This window comes from Hipposideros armiger, unplaced genomic scaffold (genome assembly GCF_001890085.2).
Source record: "Hipposideros armiger isolate ML-2016 unplaced genomic scaffold, ASM189008v1 scaffold_133, whole genome shotgun sequence".
Taxonomy (NCBI): domain Eukaryota; kingdom Metazoa; phylum Chordata; class Mammalia; order Chiroptera; family Hipposideridae; genus Hipposideros; species Hipposideros armiger.
Window position 1 is genome coordinate 2,207,959 of NW_017731483.1, and position 25,881 is coordinate 2,233,839.

General features: G+C 38.8%; 1 protein-coding gene across 2 annotated transcripts; it reads left to right on the forward strand.

The window, feature by feature from the left end:
* The first annotated feature begins 2,312 nt into the window (after window positions 1-2,312).
* On the forward strand, window positions 2,313-25,830 carry XPA (XPA, DNA damage recognition and repair factor). 2 transcript variants are annotated; one of them, XR_002124786.1, is made up of 7 exons: window positions 2,313-2,579; window positions 8,259-8,369; window positions 9,747-9,852; window positions 12,296-12,461; window positions 14,518-14,635; window positions 23,162-24,190; window positions 24,565-25,830. XR_002124786.1 is itself a non-coding variant. In XM_019649490.1 (6 exons), exons 1-6 carry the CDS (start codon window positions 2,408-2,410, stop codon window positions 23,308-23,310), a joined length of 822 nt encoding a protein of 273 aa, XP_019505035.1. In that variant the 5' UTR covers window positions 2,313-2,407; the 3' UTR covers window positions 23,311-25,830. The 2 variants fall into 2 exon arrangements, 1 of the variants encoding a protein (XP_019505035.1); XM_019649490.1 differs by having other exon boundaries at window positions 23,162-25,830.
* The last annotated feature ends 51 nt before the right edge of the window (window positions 25,831-25,881 follow it).

Genomic DNA, 25,881 nt, shown 5'->3' on the forward strand with positions numbered 1-25,881 from the left:
GGGGAGTGGCTGTTGGGCCCTCCTTGGCGCAGTGTCCAGGTTCTTGGCATCTCAAACAAAGAATTGAATGAGATACAGAGGTAAAGTGGTGAAAAAAAATTAGAAGAGACAGTACACTCCAAAGAATTAGGAGAAGTCTGAGCACAAAGAAAGGCTCCAGAGGTGGGCTCACAGGAGCCTGGGGGTTTTATCTTTTTTTTTTTATCTAGGATGGGCTGTTCCTCTCCAGTGGGGACCGCTTGATTGACACCTGTGATTGATAAGGGGGCATTACCTCACCCTCTGAGACTGCGCATGTCCCTTCGCAGAGGTCAGTCTGTTATAATGATATTAATGAATTACTGGGCATATGTATGATATTATAATGATGGTATAATGAGGCCAGAGTGAGATGGAGGTCGTGGTGGTCTTCTACCATGCAGGTGCGAGTGACCAGTCCAATTTAGTTATGTCCTCACAGTGGTTAATGGTTAGGGCAGATAAGGAGACATTTGGGAGGTCTCCAGGTGGTGCTCCCCATAGATTGTGTTGGCTGTGCAGGAATGCAGAGACCAATTACCGTTTCTAACTGCCTGCCTTATTTTTCATGCGAGACATAATCCCCATAAATCTCTGTGGGGAGTTGAGGGACGGGAGGTCTCTTCTTCCGTATCTGCTTCAAGCTGAGAAGAGGGGTTGAGCTGTCCCTATCTTCTGGGGATACACGAAAATCTCGCCCTATTTGTTCTTAAATAAAAAGAGGGGCTTCATATCTGCCTTGGTCGGGGTGCACTGGAAGCCTCACTGGGACATAATTTGTATCCTGACGGCCCCTAGATGAGAAAAGACAGATGTTAGTTAATAAATTAAAGGCGCTGGTTCCAGGAACAGGTCTGTGAAGTCTATCTTATTTTCACCCAGGGGTTAGGTATGGACTGGCCTGGAGGAGTGGTGGGCTACAATGATTTCAGTTAACAAGTGTTAAGTCACAGGCTTTTAGGTGGTTATCTGAAGCAGGGGTGAGAGACGTTCTGTGATTTAGGCTAGGAGCAATCTTTAGATTAGAATTTAGAAACTGATTAGAAGAGTGATTATGACCAGGGGCTAAGGAGCTAAGAAACTAGGGAAACGGAGACTTAAAATTGTCATATTGAGGGGACTTAAAATTTCTATAACGATGGAGGCTTAACACTTCTGTAGTGAGGGAGCTCTCCTGTATCACCATCATTTTGGGATGCTTTCTGTGTGCCAGGTATTGTGTTGAAAGTCTTTACATCCAATGTTCCCAACAACCCGAGAAGTGGTTCTGTTAGTACCCTCATTTTACTATTGAAGAAACTAGACTCAGGTTAATAACTTGTTCAAGATCACGCATTCAGTAAATGTCAGAGCTAGGACTTAGCATGTTTCCCCATGTATAACACACACCCTTTTTCAAAAAATTTGGGGTCTAAAAACTGGGTGCATCTTATACAGCGGTTGTAGATTTTTCTACTTGCATTTCCCGCAAGTGATGAGTTGTTGTATGAATTTTATGATGAATAAAACTTGAGTTCAATAACTTTATGTAATACATTTTTTTCAAATTTCAGGCCCAAAATTAAGGTGCGGCTTATACATGGGAGTGTCTTATACATGGGGAAATACGATTCTAGGTCTGACTCCAAAGCCCATATTTTTTTTTTTAAAGATTTTTTTTTTTAATTGGGGAATTGGGGAATGGGAACAGCGCTGGGGAATTGGGGGAAGGGGAACATACAAGTTGTTATCCTTTTGTTCTTCAGTCTAGTTGTGGAGGACGTTGCTTCACTGGCCCAAGTTGGCACCATCGTTGCGCTCTTCCCGGGTGAGGCAGATCAGTCTCTGGCTTCTGGACGACTGCTCACAGCGGCTGCTGGCCGCTCACGCTGGCTGCTGGCTACACGGTCGCCCATGGCAACTCACTGCAGCAGTGGCTGCAGCCTACTCCGTCGCGGGTGACTTACGGCAGCCCAGGTCCGGGTGGAGCTGTTGTTCAGCATCTTAGCTGTGGAGGGCAGTGTCACTGGCCCTCATATGTGGGATCCAAACCGCGGCTCTCTGGCGTCCCAAGCCAGTTCTTAACCATCGCGCCACGGTCGGCCCCCAAAGCCCATATTCTGAACCACCAAGCGAAACTATTATTTTAAAGACGACCAGGTCCTAAAGAATGATCTCTGTACCCACCTTTCTCCCAGGTTACAAACCAGCAGCTATTCCCGGGCCCCACGAACGCTCACACTTGTCCACCAGCCCTCCCTTCCGCCCGTCCTCCTCAAATTGCGCAGGCGCGCTCCCTCTCGGTGGAGCCTGCGCGGAGGCGGCGCTGGCAACCTGGCGTGGCTGTGGGAACGCTTCGCCGCTCCCATGCGCGTGCGCTGTGCTAGAGCCCCGGTTCAGGGAATTGACGATGGCGGCGGCCGATGGAACTTCGCAGGAACCAGCGATTTCAGATCAGCCAGCTGAGCTGACTGCCTCCGTGCGGGCGAGCATCGAGCGGAAGCGGCAGCGGGCACTGATGCTGCGCCAGGCCCGGCTGGCGGCCCGGCCCTACCCGACGACGGCAGTTGCGGCTACCGGAGGTTTGAGCCCTGGCGCTGCCTGCCCTTTGCTTCTCCTGGCGGGCCAGGTGCCACGTCCCGTGTGTGGCTTCGAGTCCCTTGGTGTCTACTCCTCCTGACTCCCAGCCCCGGGCATTCCTCACTGCACCTGGGCGGTCCAGCTACGGTCTTTAGCTTGGGGATTCTGGCGCCCTCGCCGTCTGGAGATGCCAGCTCGTGCCCGTCAGCGCCTCAGCTCTCCCTTTCTGTTCTTTTTCTGCAGCCTCCACCATTCCCAGAGGTGGTCCTTGTATAAAGCTTTTAGACTTGTAACTTATTTCACTAATCTGCACCTGCCCCCGCATTCATCCTCAAAGGGCATAGTCTGGATCCAGCAGTGCTTGCTAGTGCGAGGCACCAAGAGGAGCGAAGAGACAGTAGCTACCGCCTTCTTGGGGCTAACAGAGTAGCACCTGTTGTGCTTCATATGTTTCAGATTAGCCAGTTTGATTCTCGGAGCTAACCTGGAAAATAATTAGGGCAGGGTTTGGTATCCGTGTTAGTGAGGTGGTCATTGCGGACAAGAAAAGAGGTGTTTGCACAGGTTAATCTCATTAAGTGCACAGGCTAATCAGAGCTCAAACTCAGGTCATCTGACACTGGGTTCAGGGCCTTTCCTTGCCAGGTCATCTGACACTGGGTTCAGGGCCTTTCCTTGCCAGCAGCTGTCTCTGCTACACAAGGCATCTCTCTTACCCTTACAGCGGTTCTCAACCTGTGGGTCGTGACCCCCTTTGGGGGTCGAACGACCCTTTCACAGGGGTTGCCTGAGACCATCGGAAAACAAAAAGATATTTACATTACGATTCATAACAGTAGCAAAATTACAGTTATAGAGTAGCAACGAAAATAATTTTATGGTTGGGGGTCACCACAACATGAGGAACTGTATTAAGGGGTCGCGGCATTAGGAAGGTTGAGAACCGCTGGCTTAGGAAGAAAGGCTGTTATTGTCTGAATTTCATCTTCTTTATTAGGGCAGCCCTTTGCTGCGTGTCTGTCTGTCATGTATGTATGTCTCTCTTGTGTAATGCTCTACTGTGGTCAAGTAGTAATCTTCCTCAGGGTGCCTAAAATATAGTTTGGTTGACATGCAGGTCTTCAGGATTATCTCTATAACATGAAGTACGTGTTATAAAGCGAATCTCATCCTGTGTGAGTAGTTGAGCAAGTTTAAATCTGTGTCATCTATCCTTTTTCATCAGTCAGAAGTGAGGAAGAGTGAATCTGGGGCTGGCTGCATGTCTTGATATTAATGCTGACACTGAATATGCACATTCCATCCACCTTTTAATAGTTTTGGTCTCATCCTTATTGCTTTCTTGTGTGTGTTTTTTTAATTTTTTTATTTCTTTTTCAACTTGAGGTATTCTAAAGTCAGGACAAAAAGTTGTTCATTTGCATTGATTAATTAATATTCGTGATTCTATAAAGGATTCTATTGGGTTGTCAGAAAAGTCATGATGCAGTTTTGCAATGAAAAACATAGAAAAAATACGTCATGACTTTTCCGACAACCCAATAGATCTGTACAGATAGTCCCCAACTTACAGTGGTTCAACGTAACGATGGTGTGAAAGCTATACACATTCAGTAGAAACCATACTTTGAATTTTGACCTTTTCCTGGGCTAGTGATAGGTAGTACTATACTCTTGTGATGCTGGGCAATAACAGTGAGCCACAGCTCCCAGCTAGCCACGTGATCAAGTGGGTAAACAACTGATACTCTATAGTATTAAATGCATTTTCTTTTTTTAATGTTGTGAATATATATTTTAAAAATACTGTAGAAGAGAGATGTGGTTTAAAAAAATACAGTCATATACAGAAACAAAGTGTATTTGGATGGAAAAAAAATACCATGGGCATTCAAGAAGGGGGAATAGTGGAAAACTAACACATCATTAAATGCACTTTTGACTTACAAAATTTTCCATTTATTATAGGTTTATCTGGACGTAACCCCATTATAAATTGAGTATCTGTAAAAAACGGATGTAGAATGGGTGCAAAATAGAGCATAAACTAGTATTAAATTAAACTTCTGATCCTGGAAAGCAAGGTAGAATGAATATTCTATAAGATTTCTTAGGCAGTTACCCAAGAAGTGAACTGTGTTGCAGTATTGCATACAACCCCGCTGTGCTTTAAGAGTTAGGTAGGTGCTGAGATTTTCATCTTTGCAGTACTTTTATTTCAATGTACTGTACAATTTTTTATTTCCTGTGTGTACTCTGACATATGCCATGAAAAAGGTTGGGAAGAACTTGCTTAGAATGTGGTGCCAAACACTGGTGCTGAGGGCCTGGGGAAACAGCAAGGCATAGCAGCTGAGAAAAATTGGGCTTTGTTTTCGGCATGATTTAGTATTGTTCAGAATCCTGCTCAAGTTAACAGCCTTGACTACTCCAGCCTCCCCTCGTCTAAATTTTCATTGTGTGCACTCTTATTGGTCATTCCAATAAGAGTCATTCCAAATAGTCATTCCAATTATTTGCTACATTGTTCATGAAATCAATATCATTCTGGTATATTTATCCATTTCTATCCATCCAGTAGATATTCATGGAATGTTTAACTATCAGAATTACAGAGATAAAACAGTTTAATTGATGGATATAGAGAGGTGAACAGGCAATATAGTATAGTATGAGAATTGCTGGTAGCAATAGAAACAGGCTTGTTATAATCTAATCCCTTTATTTAATAGAGGAAGAAATTGAGGCTAGGACTTCTAGTACTATGTTGAATAAAAGTGAAAGTGGACATCTGTGTCTTGTTCCTGATCTTAAAGAAAAAGCTTTCAGCTATTGAGTATTATGTTAGCTGTGGGTTTGTCATATATGGCCTTTATTATGTTGAGGTATTTTCCCTCTATCCCCACTTTGCTGAGAGTTTTTATTATAAATGAGTGTTGGATTTTGTCAAATGCTTTTTCTGCATCTATTGATATGATCATATGATTTTTATCCTTCATTTTGTTTATGTAGTTTATCATGTTGTTTGTGAATATTGAACCAACCTTGCATGCCAGGAATAAATCCCACTTAATCATGGTGTGTGAACTTTTTAATGTACTGCTGAATTTGGTTTGTGAATATTTTGTTGAGGATTTTTGCATTTATGTTCATCGGGGATGTTGGCCTATAATTTTTTATTTGTTTGTATTGTCTCTGTTTTTGGTATCAGGGTAATGCTGGCCTTGTAAATGAGTTTGGGAGCCTTTCCTCCTTTTCAGTTTTTTTGGAATGTTTGGTGAAATTTACCTGTGAAGCCATTTGGTTCAGGACTTTTGTTTGGTGAGAGTTTTTTGATTACTGACTCGATTTTGTTAGCAGTTACTGGTCTGTTCAGATTTTCTGTTTCTTCCTGATTCAGCCTTGGAAGATTGTATGTTTCTAGCAATTCATCCATTTCTTCCAGTTTGTCCAATTTTTTGGCATATAGTTCTTCATAGTATTTTCTTATAATTCTTTGTATATGTGTGGTGTCGGTTGTCACATTCCTTTCATTTCTGATTTTATTTGTTTTGGCCCATTCTCTTTTCTTCTTGAGTCTGGCTAAAGGTTTATCAATTATGTTTATCTTTTCAAAAAATCATCTCTTGCTTTTGTTCATCTTTTCTATTGTTTTTTTAGACTCTATTTTTATTTCTGCTGATCTTTATTATTTCCTTCCTTCTCCACACTTTGGGCTTTGTTCTTTTTCTAATTCCTGTAGGTATAAGATTGTTTATTTGATATTTGTTTTGTTTCTTGAGGTAGGCCTGTATTGCTATAAATTTCCTTAGAACTGCTTTAGTGGTGTCCCATAGATTTGGGGTTGTGGTGTTTTCATTTGTCTCAAGGTATCTTTTGATTTTCTCCTTGATCTCATTGTTGACCCATTCATTGTTTGGTAGCATGTTATTTATCCTCCAGTGTTTGTTTTTCAGTTTTCTTCTTGTAATTGATTTCTAGTTTCATACAATTGTGATCAGAAAAGATGCTTGGTATAATTTCAATTTATTGAGACTTATTTTGTGGCCTAACGTAGTCTATCCTAGACAGTGTACCATGTGCACTTGAATATAGTATATTCTGCTGCTTTTTGGTAAAATATCCTAAAAATATCAATTAAGTTCATCTGATCCTATGTGTCATTTATTGTCACTGTTTCCTTGTTGGTGGGAATATAGTGATATTTTATTATGGTTTTAATTTGTATTTTTCCAGTGACTAATGATAACTTTTTCATGTGTTTACCAACTGTTTGGATATCTTCATTTGTGAAGCCCCTATTCAGGTCTTTTGCCTTTTATTTTTCAGTTGGGTAATTTGTCTTTCATTGATTTATAGGATTTCATTACATATTCTGGATGTGAGTCCTCTGTCAGATATGCATATTGCAGATAGCTTCTCCCAGTTTGCATCCTGCCTTTTCACTCTCCTAATGGTGTCTTTTGATGAATAGAAGTTCTTTCTTTTAATCAAGACCAATTTAGCAATTTTTTTCTCTAATGATTAGTACTTTAGGCCACTAAGAAAGTTTTGCCTATCTTAAGTTCATGAAGTTATTCTCCTGTGTTTTTTTTCTGGAAGCATTGTTGTTTCACATTCAAGATTATGATCCATTTAAATTTCTTTTGTGTGCATATTGTATGAGGTAGGGTTAAAGTTCCTTAATTGAAAAGACCATTTTTTCCCTTGCTGTTACGTAATGTCACTTTGTCATAAATCCCAGTGTCATTTACTGAAAAGATTATTATTATTATTATTTTTTTACCACAGAATTGCCTTGGAGGGTTTGTTGTAAATTAAATGACCAAATGTGTGTAGATCCATTTCAGGACTTTCTCCTAGTCCATTGATCTCTTTTTCTTTGTGTCGGTATCATACTATCTTAATTACTGAAGCTGTGTAGTAAATCTTTAAAACCTCAAACCTCCTTGTCAGCTTGCACCTCAACGCCCCCCTCTCCCCCTCCAGCTCCTGAGGTTTTGACTGGGATTACATTGAACAGATAAATAGAAAACTGAGATCTTTTCAATATTGAGGCTTCCAATCTGTACATGGTATATTTCTCCATGTTTTAGGTCTTTGATTTCTCTTAGTGGTGTTTTCAGTGTAGAGGTTTTATATATCTCTTCCTAGGTGTTATTTCTTAATTCTAATTGTATATTCTGGTGGATATTCTACATACATAATCACATTTCTGTGAATAAAGACTGTTTTACTTATTTCCAGCCTTGATGCTTGTTTTGTTTTCTTGCCATATTGCACTAGCTGGACCTTCAGTATAATGTTGAATGGATGTGTAATACTGGATGTTCCTTGTCTTGTTTGATATACAGAGGGTGCCAAAAAATGTATACACATTTTAAGAAAGGAAAACTGTATTAAAATTGTAATACTCAATATATACCAATAACAAAAGATGAATATAAGTCACGTTTGACTTCTGCAATTGCAAGAGGTGCTCAAAGTAGTTGCCATCAGCGTCCAGACACTTCTGATTATGGTGAACTACTGCTCGAGCAATGTTGACCAAAGTGTCCACTTGTATACATTTTTTTAGCACCCTCAGTATATTAAATTTAATGCAAGTTCATGTTTATACACAAGGGAACATATGGGCTTACCTCGTTCAGTTGTTGACCACTTGTACTTATTTTTTGTAGGCATGGCTAATGTAAAAGCAGCCCCAAAGACAGTTGACACAGGAGGAGGCTTCTTTCTGGAAGAGGAAGAAGAAGAAGAGCATACAATTGGAAAAGTTGTTCATCAACCAGGTAAAGTGTATTTTCAGAAAATAGGTATCTAGGTTGTTCATTTTGAGTAATATACACAATTCTTTGCAAATTGATGTTAAATAAGCTGCGGGCCGGCTGAATGGCTCCGTTGGTTAAGAGCTCACTCAAGAGTGTGAGCTCTGAGCAACAGCGGTTCGAGTCCCGGCCAGAGCTGAGCAGCCGCTGAGCTGCCAACAGGTGGCAGGAGGGCTCAGCTAAAAAAAAAAAAATTTGCCACAATTATTTTAGTCAGTGAGCAGGTTAGCCTTATAAGAGTGATCAAGTTTGGCAGTTCTGCTGGTAGGTTAAAAATTAAACAGATTTGGCAATGATGAATTTAACTTGTGTTTTGTGTATAGTAATTCCCTCACTTAATGCTGGCATTAAAAAAAAGAGAATATAACTATTATCTAAGGTTAAAGTTTTGGTAAATCACTTACACACACATATATATACATATCTCTTCTGGGTGAGGATACTTTCACACTCTTTGAAAAAGCTAAAGTTTTATTTGATCATAAGTTTGATAGCCAATAGTGTAATATAACAGCTTAAAACCTATTCCAGTTTTAGCTGCAGCAACAGAAGTGTGTGTTTATCAAGGTAGGCGATATTCCTGTTCTGTGTGTGTCTATACTAATTTTGTCAGACCTTCATATATCAGCAATAAGTAGGTACATGAAGGGGGAGAAGGAAGGTTCTTACTGGAGTAGACTGCCAGTTTCCGGATGGTAACTGTAAGAGGTGTGATGGAGTTGAAAAATTATGTATATTTAAAATTTTCCATAATATATTTTGTATTATAAATACATAAAAAATATGTAAAATTCTTTATAAAGAATTTTTAAAATTACGAAAATGTCTGCACATTTTATGGCCTTTGATTAATAATGCTATACAGTAGCCTCCTAATTGATATTCCTGAGTGCAATTTCTCTCCATTCTGATACATTCAAGTAATCAACTTTTTGAAGTTATCATTTTGACTCTATTGTTAGTTTTTCCTTTTGTCTATAGCTATGCCTCTGTAATATTTTATAAAGAAGAATGATTTACTTTTTTTCTTAGTGTTTGGAAATTAGTAGGACTAAGGGGTGGTGGAATAGTAACTGACATTATTGTGTTGGAAATAGATAAGGGAAGGCAGTGATAGGAATACGTTGAACAAATTGTGAACAAATGACAACTCCCCCTTATTTCCTTAATTCCTCTTAAATTTTTTTAGATAAATGTAAGATGACTTAAGGTTTTATTTTTGTCTTACGTAAATATATTTGTGTTAGGCATAAAATACATGTTGAGAAGCTGATAAGATAGAGGAAAATGTATTCTAGTCCTAAAAAAGGAAACTTAAAAGATTAATGTTCTTTTCTTTAGGACCTGTTATGGAATTCGATTATGCAATATGTGAAGAATGTGGTAGAGAATTTATGGATTCTTATCTTATGGACCACTTTGATTTGGCAACTTGTGATAACTGCAGGTACTTATTTCAGACTGCTCTCAATTGCTAAAGTTAAATATTTACATATAGGTTTAGAAGAAAACAATAATTCGATCCATTTGGATTTAATATTCTTTTAGTAATCATGATTTTTATTTTGAGAGTCTCCTAACATTTCTATTGTTTTCATTTTGCCAAAGAAATATGGGAAGGCTGTGCTTATCAAAGTTACAGTATTCCACATGAATAAGAATGGCCCAGGTTCCGCCATAGAGATGTCCTTTCCCTTCTGCTGCCCGCGGGGTTTCTTTACCATTGCTCAGTGGCAGGATCCTAACCCGTCTCTTCCCTCAGCCCCTGAGGATCCTCCTGTTTCGTATTTGTCTCAGTGTATGTTGACACCTTGGTCAGAGGACGGGGGCCTTCAGTGAGAGGAGGGTAGGAAACCTTCTCCAGCCATTCTCCTGGGACTCTCAGAGCACCTCTTTCCATTTAGTTTTTACTTTCCTGAACAGGCAGGGAAGAGAAGAGATGAGGAAAAATCACACTCTTTTGCCATTCATTTTCTTCTTCTCCTAGACTCATCCTCTTTTTACGTCCCCCCAGAATAATCTTTCTCGCTCCATGTGGTTCTCCTGTCCCTGCTATTTACCTCAGCCATGTCCTGTGTGGGTATCTTTCACACCTTACGATCCTACCTTGGAGTCTTACTCAGCCTTTTTATCTGCTGTTTCCACTTCTTAGACCTACAGCCCTACTCCTCACCAGCCTGGAGGACCTGCCTTTTCAGCAGCCCTGCTGCAGACATTGGGAGCCATCACCACTGACTTGTTGAGTAGAATCCTTGGAAGATAGCGAGAATTGGAGATATTCCTGCTCTCATGATCACATCTGTGACTGGAAGTGTTCTGGCACCTGTTTGCATTATTAACTATTCCCATTGGCACACAGTGTCACTAATGCACACAGTGGTTCAGGTCCACAGTATTTTCGCTCTCCTTAAAGTATAGATAGCTTTGGAAACTGAGTTTGCACATATGATCTGATTTCCATGAGAAAAGGAAAGCAACTGATATATCAATTTAAAGAAAGTTGTGTGGAAGTTTGGAAAAAGTACACTTTTTAAATTTAAACATAATTAGGAACACAGTGCTCCATTCTGTTTCCTTTCAACATCTTCGAAGGTTATAATTTTAGTACAGTGTAGCTTACCTGTCCCCTCCTTTAGTTGATACTTCCAAATTATTTAGCTTTCTTAAAGGTATTCCCAATTTTAAGTCTCTCTTCCCTGACCTATACCTCCTCTTCAGTGTTTACCATTTCAGTCAAACCAGCTTCATTCCTTGGCTGTTTCTCCACTATCCCATGTTTAATTCCAAATCCATTTGGCTCTATGTTCAAACCATATCCTGAATCCACCCACTTCTCATCCTCTCTTCCACTGTTAGCTTAGACTAGGCCACCATCAGCGCTTGCCTGGACCACCACAGCAGTAATCTTGTAACGGGTCTCTTGCCCCCACTTTTGCACCATTAGTCTCTTCTCCATACAGCATTTGACTCAAAACTCTTTAGTGGTTTCTAAACCATTTAGAGTCAAGGTGTCTTCACCATTTTTTACAAGGCCCCTGCCTATCTCTGACTTTTGTCACTCTTCACCATCACTTAAGCATTCTAGTTACCCCGGCCCTGTTGCTGTGAGCTCCAGTTGCAAAGCACACTGCCGTCCTGGAGGCTTTGCATTCGCTCCCCTCTCTGCTGGTAATGATTGTTCTTTCACTAGCTGCTCAGAATGTTCTCTAGCTTCTTAAGGGCCCTACTCACATATCCCCTTACCAAGTGGCCTTTTTTTGATTACCCAGTCTATCTGAAAATTTCTATTCCTCTACCATACTTTATATTTCTTTATAGCACTTTTGTCTGTCATCATGTTTGGTTACTGACTGTCTTCTCCTTTACTGGAATGTAAGCTTCATGCAAACAAGGCCTTATTTTATTCTTTGCTGTATTCCTCATGTCTCGAACAATACCTGGCATGTAAATGGAGAATAAATGAATGATAAAAACTATGTAATTGACTATGTCTCCATTTTTACCTTGGCTTTGGAAAAGCTCAGAGCCAACTGGAACCCGTGCTGGGGCAGTTGGACTTTGCATGTGCATATTCCTTGTATCTTGCCCATCCTGACTTTGTGCTTTACTTTTTACTTGCTTACTTATTGAGTCTTAGTTTTCATTTATATTTGCCATACTCTTGTAAGTCATTTCAAATCCTTTGTGGAGTTGCTGCTAATATAGCTTCTCAGAATTAGTAGAAGTAGTTTTCTGTTAGAATTTTTATGCTGCTAATTTGATCATGAGAATTGCAGGAGAAATTATTTTACAAATTCCTTTTGCAATGCATGCCCCGAGGTTGTTGGGCTATTTGAAAACTTAGTTTATTAAAAATAACTAACTTATATAATGGACTTAATTTTTTTCAGAGATGCTGATGATAAACATAAGCTTATAACTAAAACAGAAGCAAAACAAGAATACCTTCTGAAAGACTGTGATTTAGAAAAAAGAGAACCAGCTCTTAAGTTTATTGTGAAGAAGAATCCTCATCATTCACAATGGGGTGATATGAAACTCTACTTAAAATTACAGGTCGCCAATAAGTTATACTTAGTCATTTTAAACCCTGGGGCAGGTGAAGCTTTAACAATAAACTAGTTATAATTAGTTTTGTTCTTGCTTACAGAGAGGTAAAAAGATCCTTTGCATTTTGTGGCTCTGTATGAGTCACAGTCATACAAATGACATTTAATAACATGTTTTTTTTTTTTTAAGATTTTTTTTATTGGGAATTGAGGGAGGGGAACAGTGCTGGGGTATCGGGGGAAGGGGAACAGACAAACTGCTGTCCTTTTGTTCTTCAGTCTAGTAGTGGAGGATGTTGCTTCACTGGCACATGTTGGTATTATCATTGTGCTCTTCCTGGGTGAGGCAGATCAGTCGCCGGCCTCTGGACGGCCGTTCACGGCGGTTCTTGGCAGCTCACACCGGCTGCTGGCCACTCACGCTGGCTACTGGCCACACACAGTAGCTAATGGCAACCTACTGCAGCAGGGGCTGCAGCCTACGCCATCGCCGGCGACTCACAGCAGCCCAGTTCCAGGTCGAGCTGTTGTTCAGCATCTTAGCTGTAGAGGGCAGTGTCACTGGCTCTTATGTGGGATTCGAACCGGGGCCCTGCTGCTCAGAGCTGGCGTTCCAAGCCAGCTCTTAACCAACGTGCCACTTGGCCGGCCCCAATAACATGTTTTCTTATTTTGCTTTTTGGTGTGGCACTTTGGAGTAAATATATTACTGTTGGGTGATACTAGGAGTATGGCTAGGAAACTGAAAAAGCTCGGAGTAAGAGTCAGACTGCGTTTTCCTGCCCATGACCCTCACCCCCGGGGCTGCTATAGTGCCCAGACTGGGTGCCTTGAGCCACCAGCAGCTTCCTGAATCTACCCCAGAATGGTACAAATACAATATTCTTTTTGTGCCATTATATAAAAAATATCGCGAGGCATTGCTTTAGAGCAATTTCAGTTAGAATATCCTAGAAAATCCTAGTATCCGCAAATAAAATTAAGAAACCCCGTTGCAAAACCAAATATATACTGAATTTCATTAAACATAAGACACTATTGATCACCATTATTTTATGTGCCATTAAAAATGGAAAAGGGCTAATTAAACTGACCCAATGCTTCCTTACCACTTGATGCTTTTATATATACTGAAATGGTGCCATTAGACTTACTATAGTTTTTTTGCTATATATCATGCTTGTGCAAACATAAAAAGGAAAATGCAAGTACAACAGATGAAGGTATTCTTAAACTTCTTTGTACTTGGAGTCAAATTCTTCTGAACACTTTTGACTCAGAGTTGTAAAGTACCAATAAGCACATTGGGATGCAGCATTTTCAGAGATGTTAAATTGTGGAAAATGTGATATTTTAGAACTTTGGAAATAAGAATATATCATTTTATTATGTTAAGAAATTTGAGTTTGGCTACATTGATATTTCAGTCTCCTTAATGTATTGGGAGAGCTATCCTGAGCACAATTCTTTGTATATTATTCTCCTAAATGTAAATAAATTCTATAAAGAGTAAAGACATATAATCCAAAGTTTTAAAACTAGAATAAAGACTTTTTAGGTCATTCAGCCACTGAAGTTTTTCAAAAATGCATATTCTAAGGATCAGAAGTTAGTCAAGTAGATAGAAACCATCAGGAGGAGAGAAGAGTAATAGTGATTGATTTGCTATAGTGGGAGAATTTGGAAGATTACCTCACACTTAGAGCTGATGTGACTAATTGGTCAGTAAATTTTGGGGGTGATCCTGCCAAAACTCATCAGACCACCTACATGTACTTCTGTTGATTCATGTGAAAAAGCTGAATGAATTAGAAACAATTATGGTCAGAGGACTTTTCTATTTATACTTGAATGTAACATACATTACTGAGGGTTTCATAGGTGTAGATAGAGCTATTAATAGAGTTTTTTATCAATATTTAAAATCTTAAATTTCAAATAAATATATATAAAATTACACTTGAGTTAGATCATTCTTTGGTGCATATGGGTTTAATAATTAATTTTATAATATTTTACAATTCTGAATCACAACTAATTTAAATATGGATTCTGTGTTGTAGATTGTCAGGAGGGCTCTTGAAGTTTGGGGTAGCCAGGAAGCATTAGAAGCAGCTAAGGAAGTCCGACAGAAAAACCGAGAAAAAATGAAACAGAAGAAGTTTGATAAAAAAGTAAAAGGTAAGTGGCTACATTTATATCATAAAGGATTGTGTTTAACTGCTTTGCAAAAAACCTTTAGCTAAGTTCACAGTAGATTGGGATGCGTTTTGTCATAGATAGAAGAAAAGAGACTTAAAGTTTGCCCTCAGTGGGTTGGTGTTCTAGGCTCTCAGGCTAAACCTCACAGTACTGCAATTCTGAAAAGCACGTAATCTCTCATCTTAATGTGAGTCATGGTTTTATACAGGAGCAGTAGTAGGATCAGGGATGTAGCCCTGGTCAAAGATGTGGCCTCAGTTTAATCTTAAATATGACCAGGGTTATAAAAAGCAAAAATATCCACCAGCAAACCTCTGATTGCTTAAAATGAAAAAATCATGGCTAAGTCTTAGTCATCGAATTTAGCAGCTAGGAGGAAGCTTCTAATGTAAGCCAGTCTAATCACTTTTATTTTAGATATGAATAAAAGACTTATAAAGTTAGAGTGAGCTATTACATAGATAATTATTAGAGAGTTGGGACTGGAACCAGGCTTGCATGACTGAAAGTCTGCACTGGTACATTCATTCCTCTGTCCATACATTTGTCTATCCATGTGGCTCTCCATTCTCTTGTCCATCTATCTCTATTTGTCCATGCATCCACACACATATGCATATGTGTGCAAATCTTTCTGTTCATTCATCCATCTATCCATCCATGCATCCAATAATAAGTAAGTGTGACCTGTGTTCCAGACACTGTTCTAACAACTGTTGGAGTCACAGTTCATCAGAAGAGATAGATTAGTAAACTTAAAATCATAACAGAGTGTGATAAGTACTATAATAATGATGAACATAGAGAAAGCGCTGCTTGCTGTATCACAGAATCTCTAAAATGAGTCTTGAAAAGTGGGCATAAATATTCTTCATACAGTGATTGTAGAGTCCCAATGTGCTGTAAAGTGTATAGAGATAGCACGTATTTTATGTGTATACAGGATTATACATACACTAAATTGATCCATTTAAAATGAGTCTCTTAGCCATAATAAATAATGTTGCTTATGTTTTTAGAATTTAGAAGGGGTTTTGGAGGGTGAATGAAGATAGCTCAGATGTCTTAAAAACAAACAAAATAATTGAATGTAAGCCTGCCTTGTTCTTATTGTGAAGGGATTTCCCCCCCTTTTCATCACAGGAGTAATTCACTTGCCAGGCAGAAAAGTTAGAAAACTACAAAGAACTTCTTTCCCATGATTGTTACTACCCAGAGGCAATCATTAGTAACATTTTAATGCCAGTTTTTCCAGTTCTTTTCTATGCATAGATACTTTAAAAATATTTTTTTATAAAAATGAAAACAGTTTGAAGTTTATCAAAAGTTTATCAAGACAACCCCATTATAAACATCCTGATATACATGCTTATATAGATTATAGTTAAGATACCAATCCCAGAATCGGAGGGTAAGCACACTTTTATGGCATTGTAGAGAGGTTTCCTACAGTCAACTATGCCATAGAAGAGCTTCCTCAAATTAGCTGCTGCTGTACGACAGTCTCAAAAATACCTGCAAGGACCAATTGAGAGGATTTGGAAAGACTTCTTTTGAATTTGGTCCTTTAGTCTTTTCGAGGTTCTATCATATCCCTTTTCACTCTTCCAAGAAAAGCCTTGAAGGATAAAGTAACAAAAGGCATCTTAAGGGATATGAAAGAGGAGGGCATATTTATAAACTAATAACATGTTTAAGGTTTTTGTTAACCTGTTATCTGAATCAACTCAATTCTTCCCACTCTTCTGTCTCCTTAAACCCCTTTCCTGATGGTATTTTTTTTTTTTAAGACTTTATTGGGGAATTGGGGGAGGGGAACAGACAAGTTGCTGTCCTTTTGTTCTTCAGTCCAGTTGTGGAGGATGTCGCTTCACTGGCCAATGTTGGTGTTATCATTGCGCTCTTCTGGGTGAGGCCGTCGCTCGCCGGCCATTGGACGGCTGCTCACGGCAGCTCACGGCAGCCCAGCTCCAGGTCGAGATGTTGTTCACCCTCTTAGCTGTAGAGGGCGCAGCATCACTGGCCCTCATGTGGGATCCAAACTGGGGCCCTGCTGCTCAGAGCTGGCATCCCAAGCCAACTCCTAACCAATGCGCCACTCGGCCTGCCCTCCTGAGGGTATTTTAGTGTAGACAATAATATATGGATAAAAGGAATTAGAAATTTGTACCTGCAAAGTGATGAAATATGTGAAAAAGGAGGACTATATGTAATATTTTTCTTAGATATTATTTCTGTAGCTTGGTCAAAATGTCATCTAAAGGTGACTAAATTTTTAATAATTTGACAATTAAAGATATGACATCTGTTTGATTTCATTGTTTTTTCCTATAAAAATTCTATTAAGATAATCATATAAATTAAATATTAGTATGAACAGAGCATTTCTTTTATGATTTGAACCATTTTCATAGGTATTTTTTAAAAGAAGTATAAACTCAAATATAATTGGGTGTTTTTCTTACATTAAATTGCTGTATTAATCACCAGATAAACTACTATGGATTTTCCTCATTCTTGAAGAGTTTGAATTGATCCTGAATTATTTCTTTCAACTCTTATGACTGGTTTCTTTAATTCAGTTCATTTCTTGTTTGGATGAAGAATGTCTTTTATGGAAATTTTTCCAAGTGATTACATGAGTGGTATATTTTCCAAGTCCCTACAAATCTAAGAATGTTTTTTCAGTTTCTTTTGCATATGAAAACTTAAGTTCTCTCTCAATTGTATAAATATTACTCCCTTGTCTCCTGGTGTTTAATGTGCAGAGGTCAATGTGACGCCTTCTTTAATTATGGCTTCTTCTTGTTGATTTACTTTAGAAGTTGGTGGATATATTTCTGTCCTGAGTAGGCCACAAAGGGCTGAGTGGAATACACACTCTAGAGCAGCGGTTCTCAACCTGTGGGTTGCGACCCCTTTGGGGGTCGAATGACCCTTTCACTGGGGTCGCCGGGTACTCGTATGTGGGCGTATCTGCATGTGGGCCTGGAGACAGAGGAGCGGTGTCTCGGTTCCTAAGACCATCGAAAATGTGTCTTCCGATGGTCTTAGGCGACCCCTGTGAAAGGTTGAGAACTGCTGCTCTAGAGATTAGAAACCAGGAGCTTACTATGCAGCTTTCTCAGACGGCTCAGAACAGAGAGGACTAGATGCAAGTCTAAAAGCTTTTTAGTAGAAAAGAAATTGGAACCTGTTCCTCTTGGTCTTCTGATTTTGATCCACAAAGCTGACATAAAATTTACTTCTTTATGGAAAGGTAAGAGATTACATTTACCTGTGTTTAGATTATGATCTGTGTTAGCAGTTTGAGAAATAATTGATCTTACTACAGAAGAAAATTAAAAGTATAAATAGTATAAGCTACATATAGACAAGGTGAAAGACAAAGAATTTTGTCAGCAGATTCAAATTGTTAATAGATTTTAGATCCAAAGAGGCAGAAGTAGAACTGATGGCATCACAGCTTCTCAGTTTAAGTGGACTTCAAAAAATGCAGTATGTTTTGGCCTTGATATTGGATGGGAACTTTCAGTTGGTGCACATACACAGAACATTTTGGGTTTGCATGCTTCCTTTTCACAACTAAGGTGGAGGTAAGGCTTTTCTTTAACAAATTATACTCAGCTTTCTCTTATTTAGTACTGGTAGAGGTTAGCCTTCTAAAACAAAGGCATATTAATCTTTGCTTTTTGTTACTATGCACTTTCCCCCCAAAAGAGGTGGGGAAGAAAATCTCATTTGGGAGCCCCTTCTTAGTTTGTGGACTTCTACGTGCTGGGCCTGTGGTTATATGTAATTTATGGCTGTTTTCGGACTTCTCTCGGGAAAGTGAAGGACATTCCCTGTTACTCTGCTTGTTTATGGAGGACAAAACAAGGTCAAAGCTTCATGTGTTGTTGTGTCATTTCCTTGTGATTTTTTTTCTCTAGTTAATAAGGGGCACCCTATATCAAAACTTCCTGCCCTTCCATCAGGTTTTTAAAAGTCTTTGGTCTCCCTCAGCTAGTTCTTATATAAGTTTACCTCATAAGCAACATTGGGCTTCTTTGAATACAAGTTGCCTCTTGCAAAATTAAGATATCAGGCCAAATAAAATGAAAGGTTAAGAGTGCTATAAATTTTTCACTGCAACAAGGATTTAGGGGAAAACTTCTTTGGGTAAAGAAGTATAATCAGTCCCTGAAGATATCAGTAGCAAGACTGAACATTTTATGAACATTTTAATAAATTTCCAGGTGAGGTAGTCCATAGCTTTCTGTGTTGTGAAATTCTAGGCCAGTGGGACTAGAAGTAACATGGTAAAGCCTGGTTTTCTTTCCCAGCTTCACTTAGGCTTCAGTGCCACTAGGCACATCCCCTCCCGCCCCACCTCCAAGGTTCCCTCAGCTCCCAAGGCCTGTCAGATCTTTGCCCACGCTTCTCAAGTGTCTGACCTTTCTGCTGTCCTCTTCTCATTCTCAGCAGTAGATAGTTGATCTCTACTTTCCAAAGTTTTAAGTTGCTTAAATGAATGTGAAAAACGTATTAATCTTGATTTAAACAAATTTTTATTTCACCAGATTTGACAGTTTGTCACATACGCTTTTTTTCTCTCACACGTATTTTGCTGAACTATTTACCTTCAGACATCGTGATTCTCATTCAGTACTTCAGCATGTTATCTCCTAAAAACAGTGACATTCTTCTACATAATTAAAAAACGGTGATCACTCTCAATACATTTAACAATATAAGCTATTATCTAGTATATATCTATAGCCTTCCCCAGTTGTTCCAGTGTTTTTTCTAATAGTTTTGTTGTTGGATCCAGGGGCCAAGCAAGGATGATGCATATCTATACTCTTAGTTCCTCAGCCTTGGTTTTTTTCATGACATTGACATTTTTACGAGTCTAAGCCACCTGTTCTATGGAGTGTCCCTTCATTTGGATTAGCAGCAGCTTGTTTGCTCACAATTAGATTCAGGTCAAACATTTTTGGTAGGAATACTTTCTAGGTGATGTGTTGAGTGAGTCATATCAGGAGACATATCAGTTCTCCTCTAAGAGTGATGTCTAGTTTGATTGCTTGCTTAAGGCAGTGTCAGCCAGATTTCTCCATCATAAAAGTACCCTTTTCCTTTTGTAATTAATACGAAACCTGTGGGGTGACTCTGACACTACATGAACACCTCATTCCGCTGTTTCACTCAGTTGTTTAGTACACAGGGATGCTTCTTGCCTGACTTGGTTATTAGGGAGGGTATAATGGTGATTTTCTATTCTTGATATTCTTTTATAATTATTTGGCTTCTTTTGGAAAGAAGAGCTTTTGTAGTACCGTTTGGATTCATGGATTCTTATTTTCCAATTAGTGTTCCAGTCCATTCCTATCATTATTCATTTTGATGCTCATATTGTCCCAAATTTGGCCAGTGGAAGCCCCTTCATGCTAGCTTTTGTCTTTTTATTTGTAAATAATTTCATACTTACATAAAATTGCATGAATAGAAAGGACACCTGTATGCTTTACCCAGATTTACCTATTGTTAACACTTTATGCCATTTGTATCATTTGCATTCTTTATACACACATTTTTTCCTGTACCATTTAACAGTAGGTTGTATATATCATCACCCTTTACCCCTAAATACTAGTGTGTATTTCCTAATAGGAATGATCTACAAAATCAAAGTGTAATGCTGGTATTTTTATCTAATGTCATCCATATTCTGGTTTTGTTAGCTGACCCAATAATGTCCTGTATGATTTTTTAGCCAAGTACAGAACCCAGTCTAGGATCAGATATGGCTTTAGGTACTAAGTCTTTCTACATTTTTTTATTCTAGACTATTCCGAACACAGCCTTTATCTTTTGTGACACTGACACTTCTGAAGTAGTCTCTTCCCTTCCTCTACCCTGATATGCTGAAGTATGTTGTTCATTTGGGGCTTTTCTGATTTTTCCTGATGGTTAGATGCAGGTTATGTGTCAGGCCGGGGGTAGCATACAAATGATGTGTCTTTCTCAGTGCATCAGTCACATCTGGAAGCGTATGATGTCCATCTGCCCTCAGTGGTGATTTTATTTTTGATAAGCAAAAAAAAATTCTAAGACCATGCAAATATCCTGCTTCTCCTTAACACTTACCTTTAGTATTTAGCATCCATTCATTGATGGTTCCTGCCTGAACCAGTCTTGAGTATGATGGTTACAAAAATTTTCTAACTTCAGCATCCTCTCTGCATTTAACCAGTTGGAAGCCAGCATTCTACAGCATCCTTTCCCCCATTTGTTTATTTATTATTGGCATGGATTCATTAATTCCTATTCTTCTAAGCGTTATTGGTTCATTTCTGTCCCTAATTTTCTTGGTACTCAAATAGTCTCAGGTTTGGGCCAATGGGAGTATCTTCAGGCCAGCTCCTGTGTCCTTTTCACATGTCTTTATCAGTTGTTAAGTACTTTCTGCTTTCCACACAAAACACATGGATATTTGTCTGCCTATATAGAGAGGGTGCCAAAAAAATGTATACACATTTTAAGAAAGGAAAACTGCATTAAAATTGTAATAATATATACCGGTAACAAAAGATGAATACAAGTCACGTTTGACTTCTGCAGTTACAAGAGGTACTCAAAGTGGTTACCATCAGCGTCCAGACACTTGATTACAGCGAACTACTGCTTGAGCAATGCTTATCAGAGTGTCCACTTCTATGTTTTGGCATCCTTGGTATATAAAAAATTAAAACCTTGAGTTCATACCGATATCCAGTACAATCCAAATTTTTAGTGTTCATTCTAGTTTTCTCTCTTATTTGTAACTCCCTTCTCTGACAACGAAAAACCCGATTCCAATTATCCTTAATAGTTAATGCCCCTTTATACACCTCATTTCCCATCACTGCTGTTGCCGCCTCTATAGGGAGACTCTCCTTACCTTTCTTGGCTCCCCCAACCCACTATGGACGCCTGCTTTACTTGCTCCACTTAGTAATGGCTTTAGGACTCCATTATTCAGGAATCTTCCTGTCATTTGAAAGCATGAGGCATCTGTGCAGTTCTGGTTATAATTTTATTACTTTTTTAATTTAGAATATGTCCTAAGGTAAAATAATAAAAGGATAGAGAGCATTTCAGATATGTCTAGAAAAATTAGGCTTCTTCAGAATATGAGATAACAGGAATAAAGATTAGAGTTTGGATGAACATGGTTTTCCCCCCTAGTTTGGAAACTATGTCTTGAGGTGTCTGCATTGAAGCTTGAAAATAAGTCTCAGATAAAGGCCTTTTCATACCAGAGGTATGAAAAGGCAGCATACGTTTGTGAGGATTAAATGTGTTTGTAAAGTGCTTAGAGCCGTCAATGCCTGCCACATAGCCCTGTATATTTGCTTATCCTCATAATAAAAGCCGAAAATACAAAGATTCAAGTAGTATTTTGATATTTATCATAGATCTAAAGTGGAGTAAAGAAAATGTGTGATTACTTGGTGTACGTTGATATTTATGGTTGGTATAAAAGATAACTATCATACTCTTCCTTAGGTGATGCTGTTGTCAAAGACAGTGCTGGGCTTGACATGATTGGTCAGATTAGAAAAAAATGTAAACAGTTAGCGTTGCTTTTTATTCATTAAACTAGAAACTGAAGTTATTAACTTGTTAATTTCCAATTAACACTAAGCATTTGGTTTCTTCAGGTAATATGCCATGTGATTTTTTAAAATGTGATTGACTTAGTTGCATTTCAAAGCATCCCATGTAGCTCTTTTCTTGTAAAAGGGCATTTTAACACATTGTGGACCGGACACAGATTTGCATCTATATATTTAAATGCCCTGTCCTCAATTTAACATGACATAGTGGGACAAGTTCTAAAAATTGGAACAGATGACCTGGGTTTACATGCTGTCTTTGCTCAGTTTCCGTACAGGCAAAAATACTATGATTCTTTCTAGCTTTTAATAGTCTGTGATCCTTAAGTTGTACTTTGTAATAATTAGTAGCAATTTCTCACCTAAAATGTTGCTCGTTTTATAGGATAGTTTAATAGGCTTAAGGTCAGTTGCATAAGCATTTCTCTAAGATGAAACATGAGCAGAGTATCAGAGTTCTTGGCTTCCTAGTTTTCTTGCAAGCAAAGCTTGACTTGCCTCTTACAGAAGTTGTATAATTCCTGACTTATATGGAACTTAAAAACGCTCCTTATCCTCAATCATCCCAGCTTCTATCATCGGTTGCTTGAACAAACCCTATTCTTGTACTCATCTTTTTGTTTTTCTGCTCTCGAACCCACACACCCCATTTCTGAATCTCCCATTTCACACTACTTCAATGACATGATTTCACAGGCTAACCTAGTGAGGTAAGTTTGTATAATCAATTTTGATTTGTTAAAAAGTTAAGGTAAGCCACATTTGGTTTAAATATACACACCCTACCCACCCTCCCCCCTGAAGGATTTTTCAGGATTCAGCTGAATAGCACCACTGAAAAGCTGCCTTTTTTGCTTCTTAGAATTACGGCGAGCAGTAAGAAGCAGTATATGGAAAAGGGAAACAGTTGCTCACCAACATGAGTATGGACCCGAAGAAACCCTAGAAGATGACATGTACCGGAAGACTTGTACTGTGTGCGGCCATGAACTGACATATGAGAAGATGTGATTTTTAGTTAAGTAATCTGTTTTAGACTTTTATATTTAGATAAAGGAAATTTAGATTGGTCTTGTTCGAAATTCACCAAAAAAAAAAAAAAGTCTTCATAGATGAATGAAATACTTGTATAAATAATGCTTGGGTAATATGTTATGGCTTAAGAGCAAGTTTCAGTTAAGGTCCAGCAGGTCTGGTTGTGGGCAAAATATTGGGTCTGTGATGGTTTTTTCTGCAGCAGGGGTGGGAGCTGAGTGGTACAGTAGGTTTGAAAGTGTTAGAGTTAAAATTGAGAAATAAGAAACCAAGGCAAACCCTAGAGTGGGGTAGGAGGAAGACCTTTAAGTAAAGGCAAAAGCTGGCTCAGCTGGATTCTTATCCCAAGAAACAATAGCGATGGTGGTGGACCCTGCACCCCAGAGGCTGAGCCAGGAATCCTAGACTATTTCTGTCTCCAAGTCAGGGAGCAGGGTGCTACTGCTGGGGCAAGTCCTGACCAACAGCAGGAATAAACAATGAGTGTGGGAGTCTGCTCATATTTTCTGCATCTAGGGTTTACTACTATAGAACCTAATGTTAGTGTCTAGATAGCCCTTTTCTAATCTGGATTAAAATGAAAAAAACAGCTATATTGTTTGTTGATCAAAGAAGGTACTTATAGTAAGTTTATCATAACTTCGTAACAGTTCCTCAGCACTTACCATGTGCCAGGCAAGCACTGTGCTAAGTGCCTTACTGGTATTCTCTTTTAATCCTGAGAGGGAAGACAACTTGCTGCTTTGCTTATTTAGCGCTTGGAAGAGAAGTGATAACCTACAACCTTACATCACCCCACACATCTGAGTCAAGTTTAGCTAGTGAAAATTTCCTGTCTTCTCAAAAGGATTACAAGGTAGTTATAGCAAGTAAGAGGATTTGATCCCATGTGCTTGATTACGGGGTCTGTGCATTTATTTTTTGACAAAAAATTCAAGATAAGATAAACTGGGTATTTTCAAGTTATTCTTATTCTTTGATATAACTTTATCCAATTGCTACAAATAGAAGAAATAGGAAGTTTATACATATTCATTTTTCTTCCTAGATCAACTCTTAGAGATTATGCTTAAAGAAAGGCAAAAGTCAAAACAAGTCAAACCCAAACAGGCTTGAGACTATAATTACTAATTATTTTCTAAGTATCCAATACAGAAATGTTTAATATATTTATCAAGTGTTGATTTTTATGCTAAGTATTACAGCCCAATAAAAATTGATTCTGAACAGGCAGCAAGACCTTCCTGGGACCAAAAAAAAAAAAAAAGCTTCCAGCTCCATGACAACAGCGTAACTAGGGGTTCAGGCTGCTGACAAGAAAATCACTGCGTTGAGAGATAAGGAGCCCTTGAGCCACATGGATTTAGGTTCAGATTCCACTTAGTAGCTGTGGACTTGGGTAAGTTATTCCATGGGTGTTTTCATCTGTCAGATGGGCATAATCCTATGTCTCTTAAAGAACTATTATGAAGATTAAATATCATGTATCTGTGGAACTTGGCACATACCAGCCACTCGTTACTGAGTACATATTGTTATCAAGACCAGCATATGGATTTGTTTAGCTGAGGTGGGCTTCTATTCACTCTTTGTCTTCACCAAGTTAAGACAATCCTGGCACCCAGATATCAATGACAGCCAGATCTGCGCTACCCAGGTTGGCAAGTTCTTTCCTCCTTTTTCATATTCTGGTACAATTATAGATTAGTAAATTATACAGATCACTAAATACTTTACAGGAAAAGCAAATAAACTTCCTATGAACCACCCTCTGAATGGTTCCTGGGAGATTTAGAATCTAGGAAAACAAAGTACATGTTCACTTTGACAGAAGCATGGTCAAATGGTAGTAGTGCAATTTAATGGACTGTTCCAAGGTAGGATGTACAGTGACATGCCATTCTTTTGTCTGTGTGAGCTTCATCAGTGGGGAAAGCAACTGCTGAATGTTTGCTCTTGTACTTTTGTTTTTTTAAATTCAGCCTCTAGTTCAGTTTTTCCATATACCTAGCTGCCAGACTGGAACAGAGCAGGGTCAGTCACACCAGTGAACAGCTGTTAGAAGTAACCATTTACATAGAGAGGATCCAAGAGAAAGGAAGTGAAAACCGAGAAATTCCCGCCTACTGAGACTATATTCTGTAGCCACTAAATGTATGGTAAACCAAAGCAACCATGTATTAATATGGATAATGCTTAAATTTTGAATGTCACATAATCCTTTATACTTGTATATAATTTTAAGGTGCACTCTCATTATCTTAGTTAAGCCTCGGTACCATGTAGGAAACAGACTCCGTAAAAACAAAATTCAAACCACATCTAATTCCAAGTATAGTTTTAGCCAATCTAGCTACTCCTAGAGAAGTGACCAGGGGCTCTAAGAGAGCGGTTCCCAAATTTGTCTGTACACTGGGATCACCTGGGAGCCTTAAGAACTACCAATGATGTCTGTGTTCCACCCCCAGATTGTAGTGTAATTATTAAAAAAAAAAAGCTTATAAAGATTCCCAGGTGATTTATGTTCAGGCAAATTTGGGAACTGCT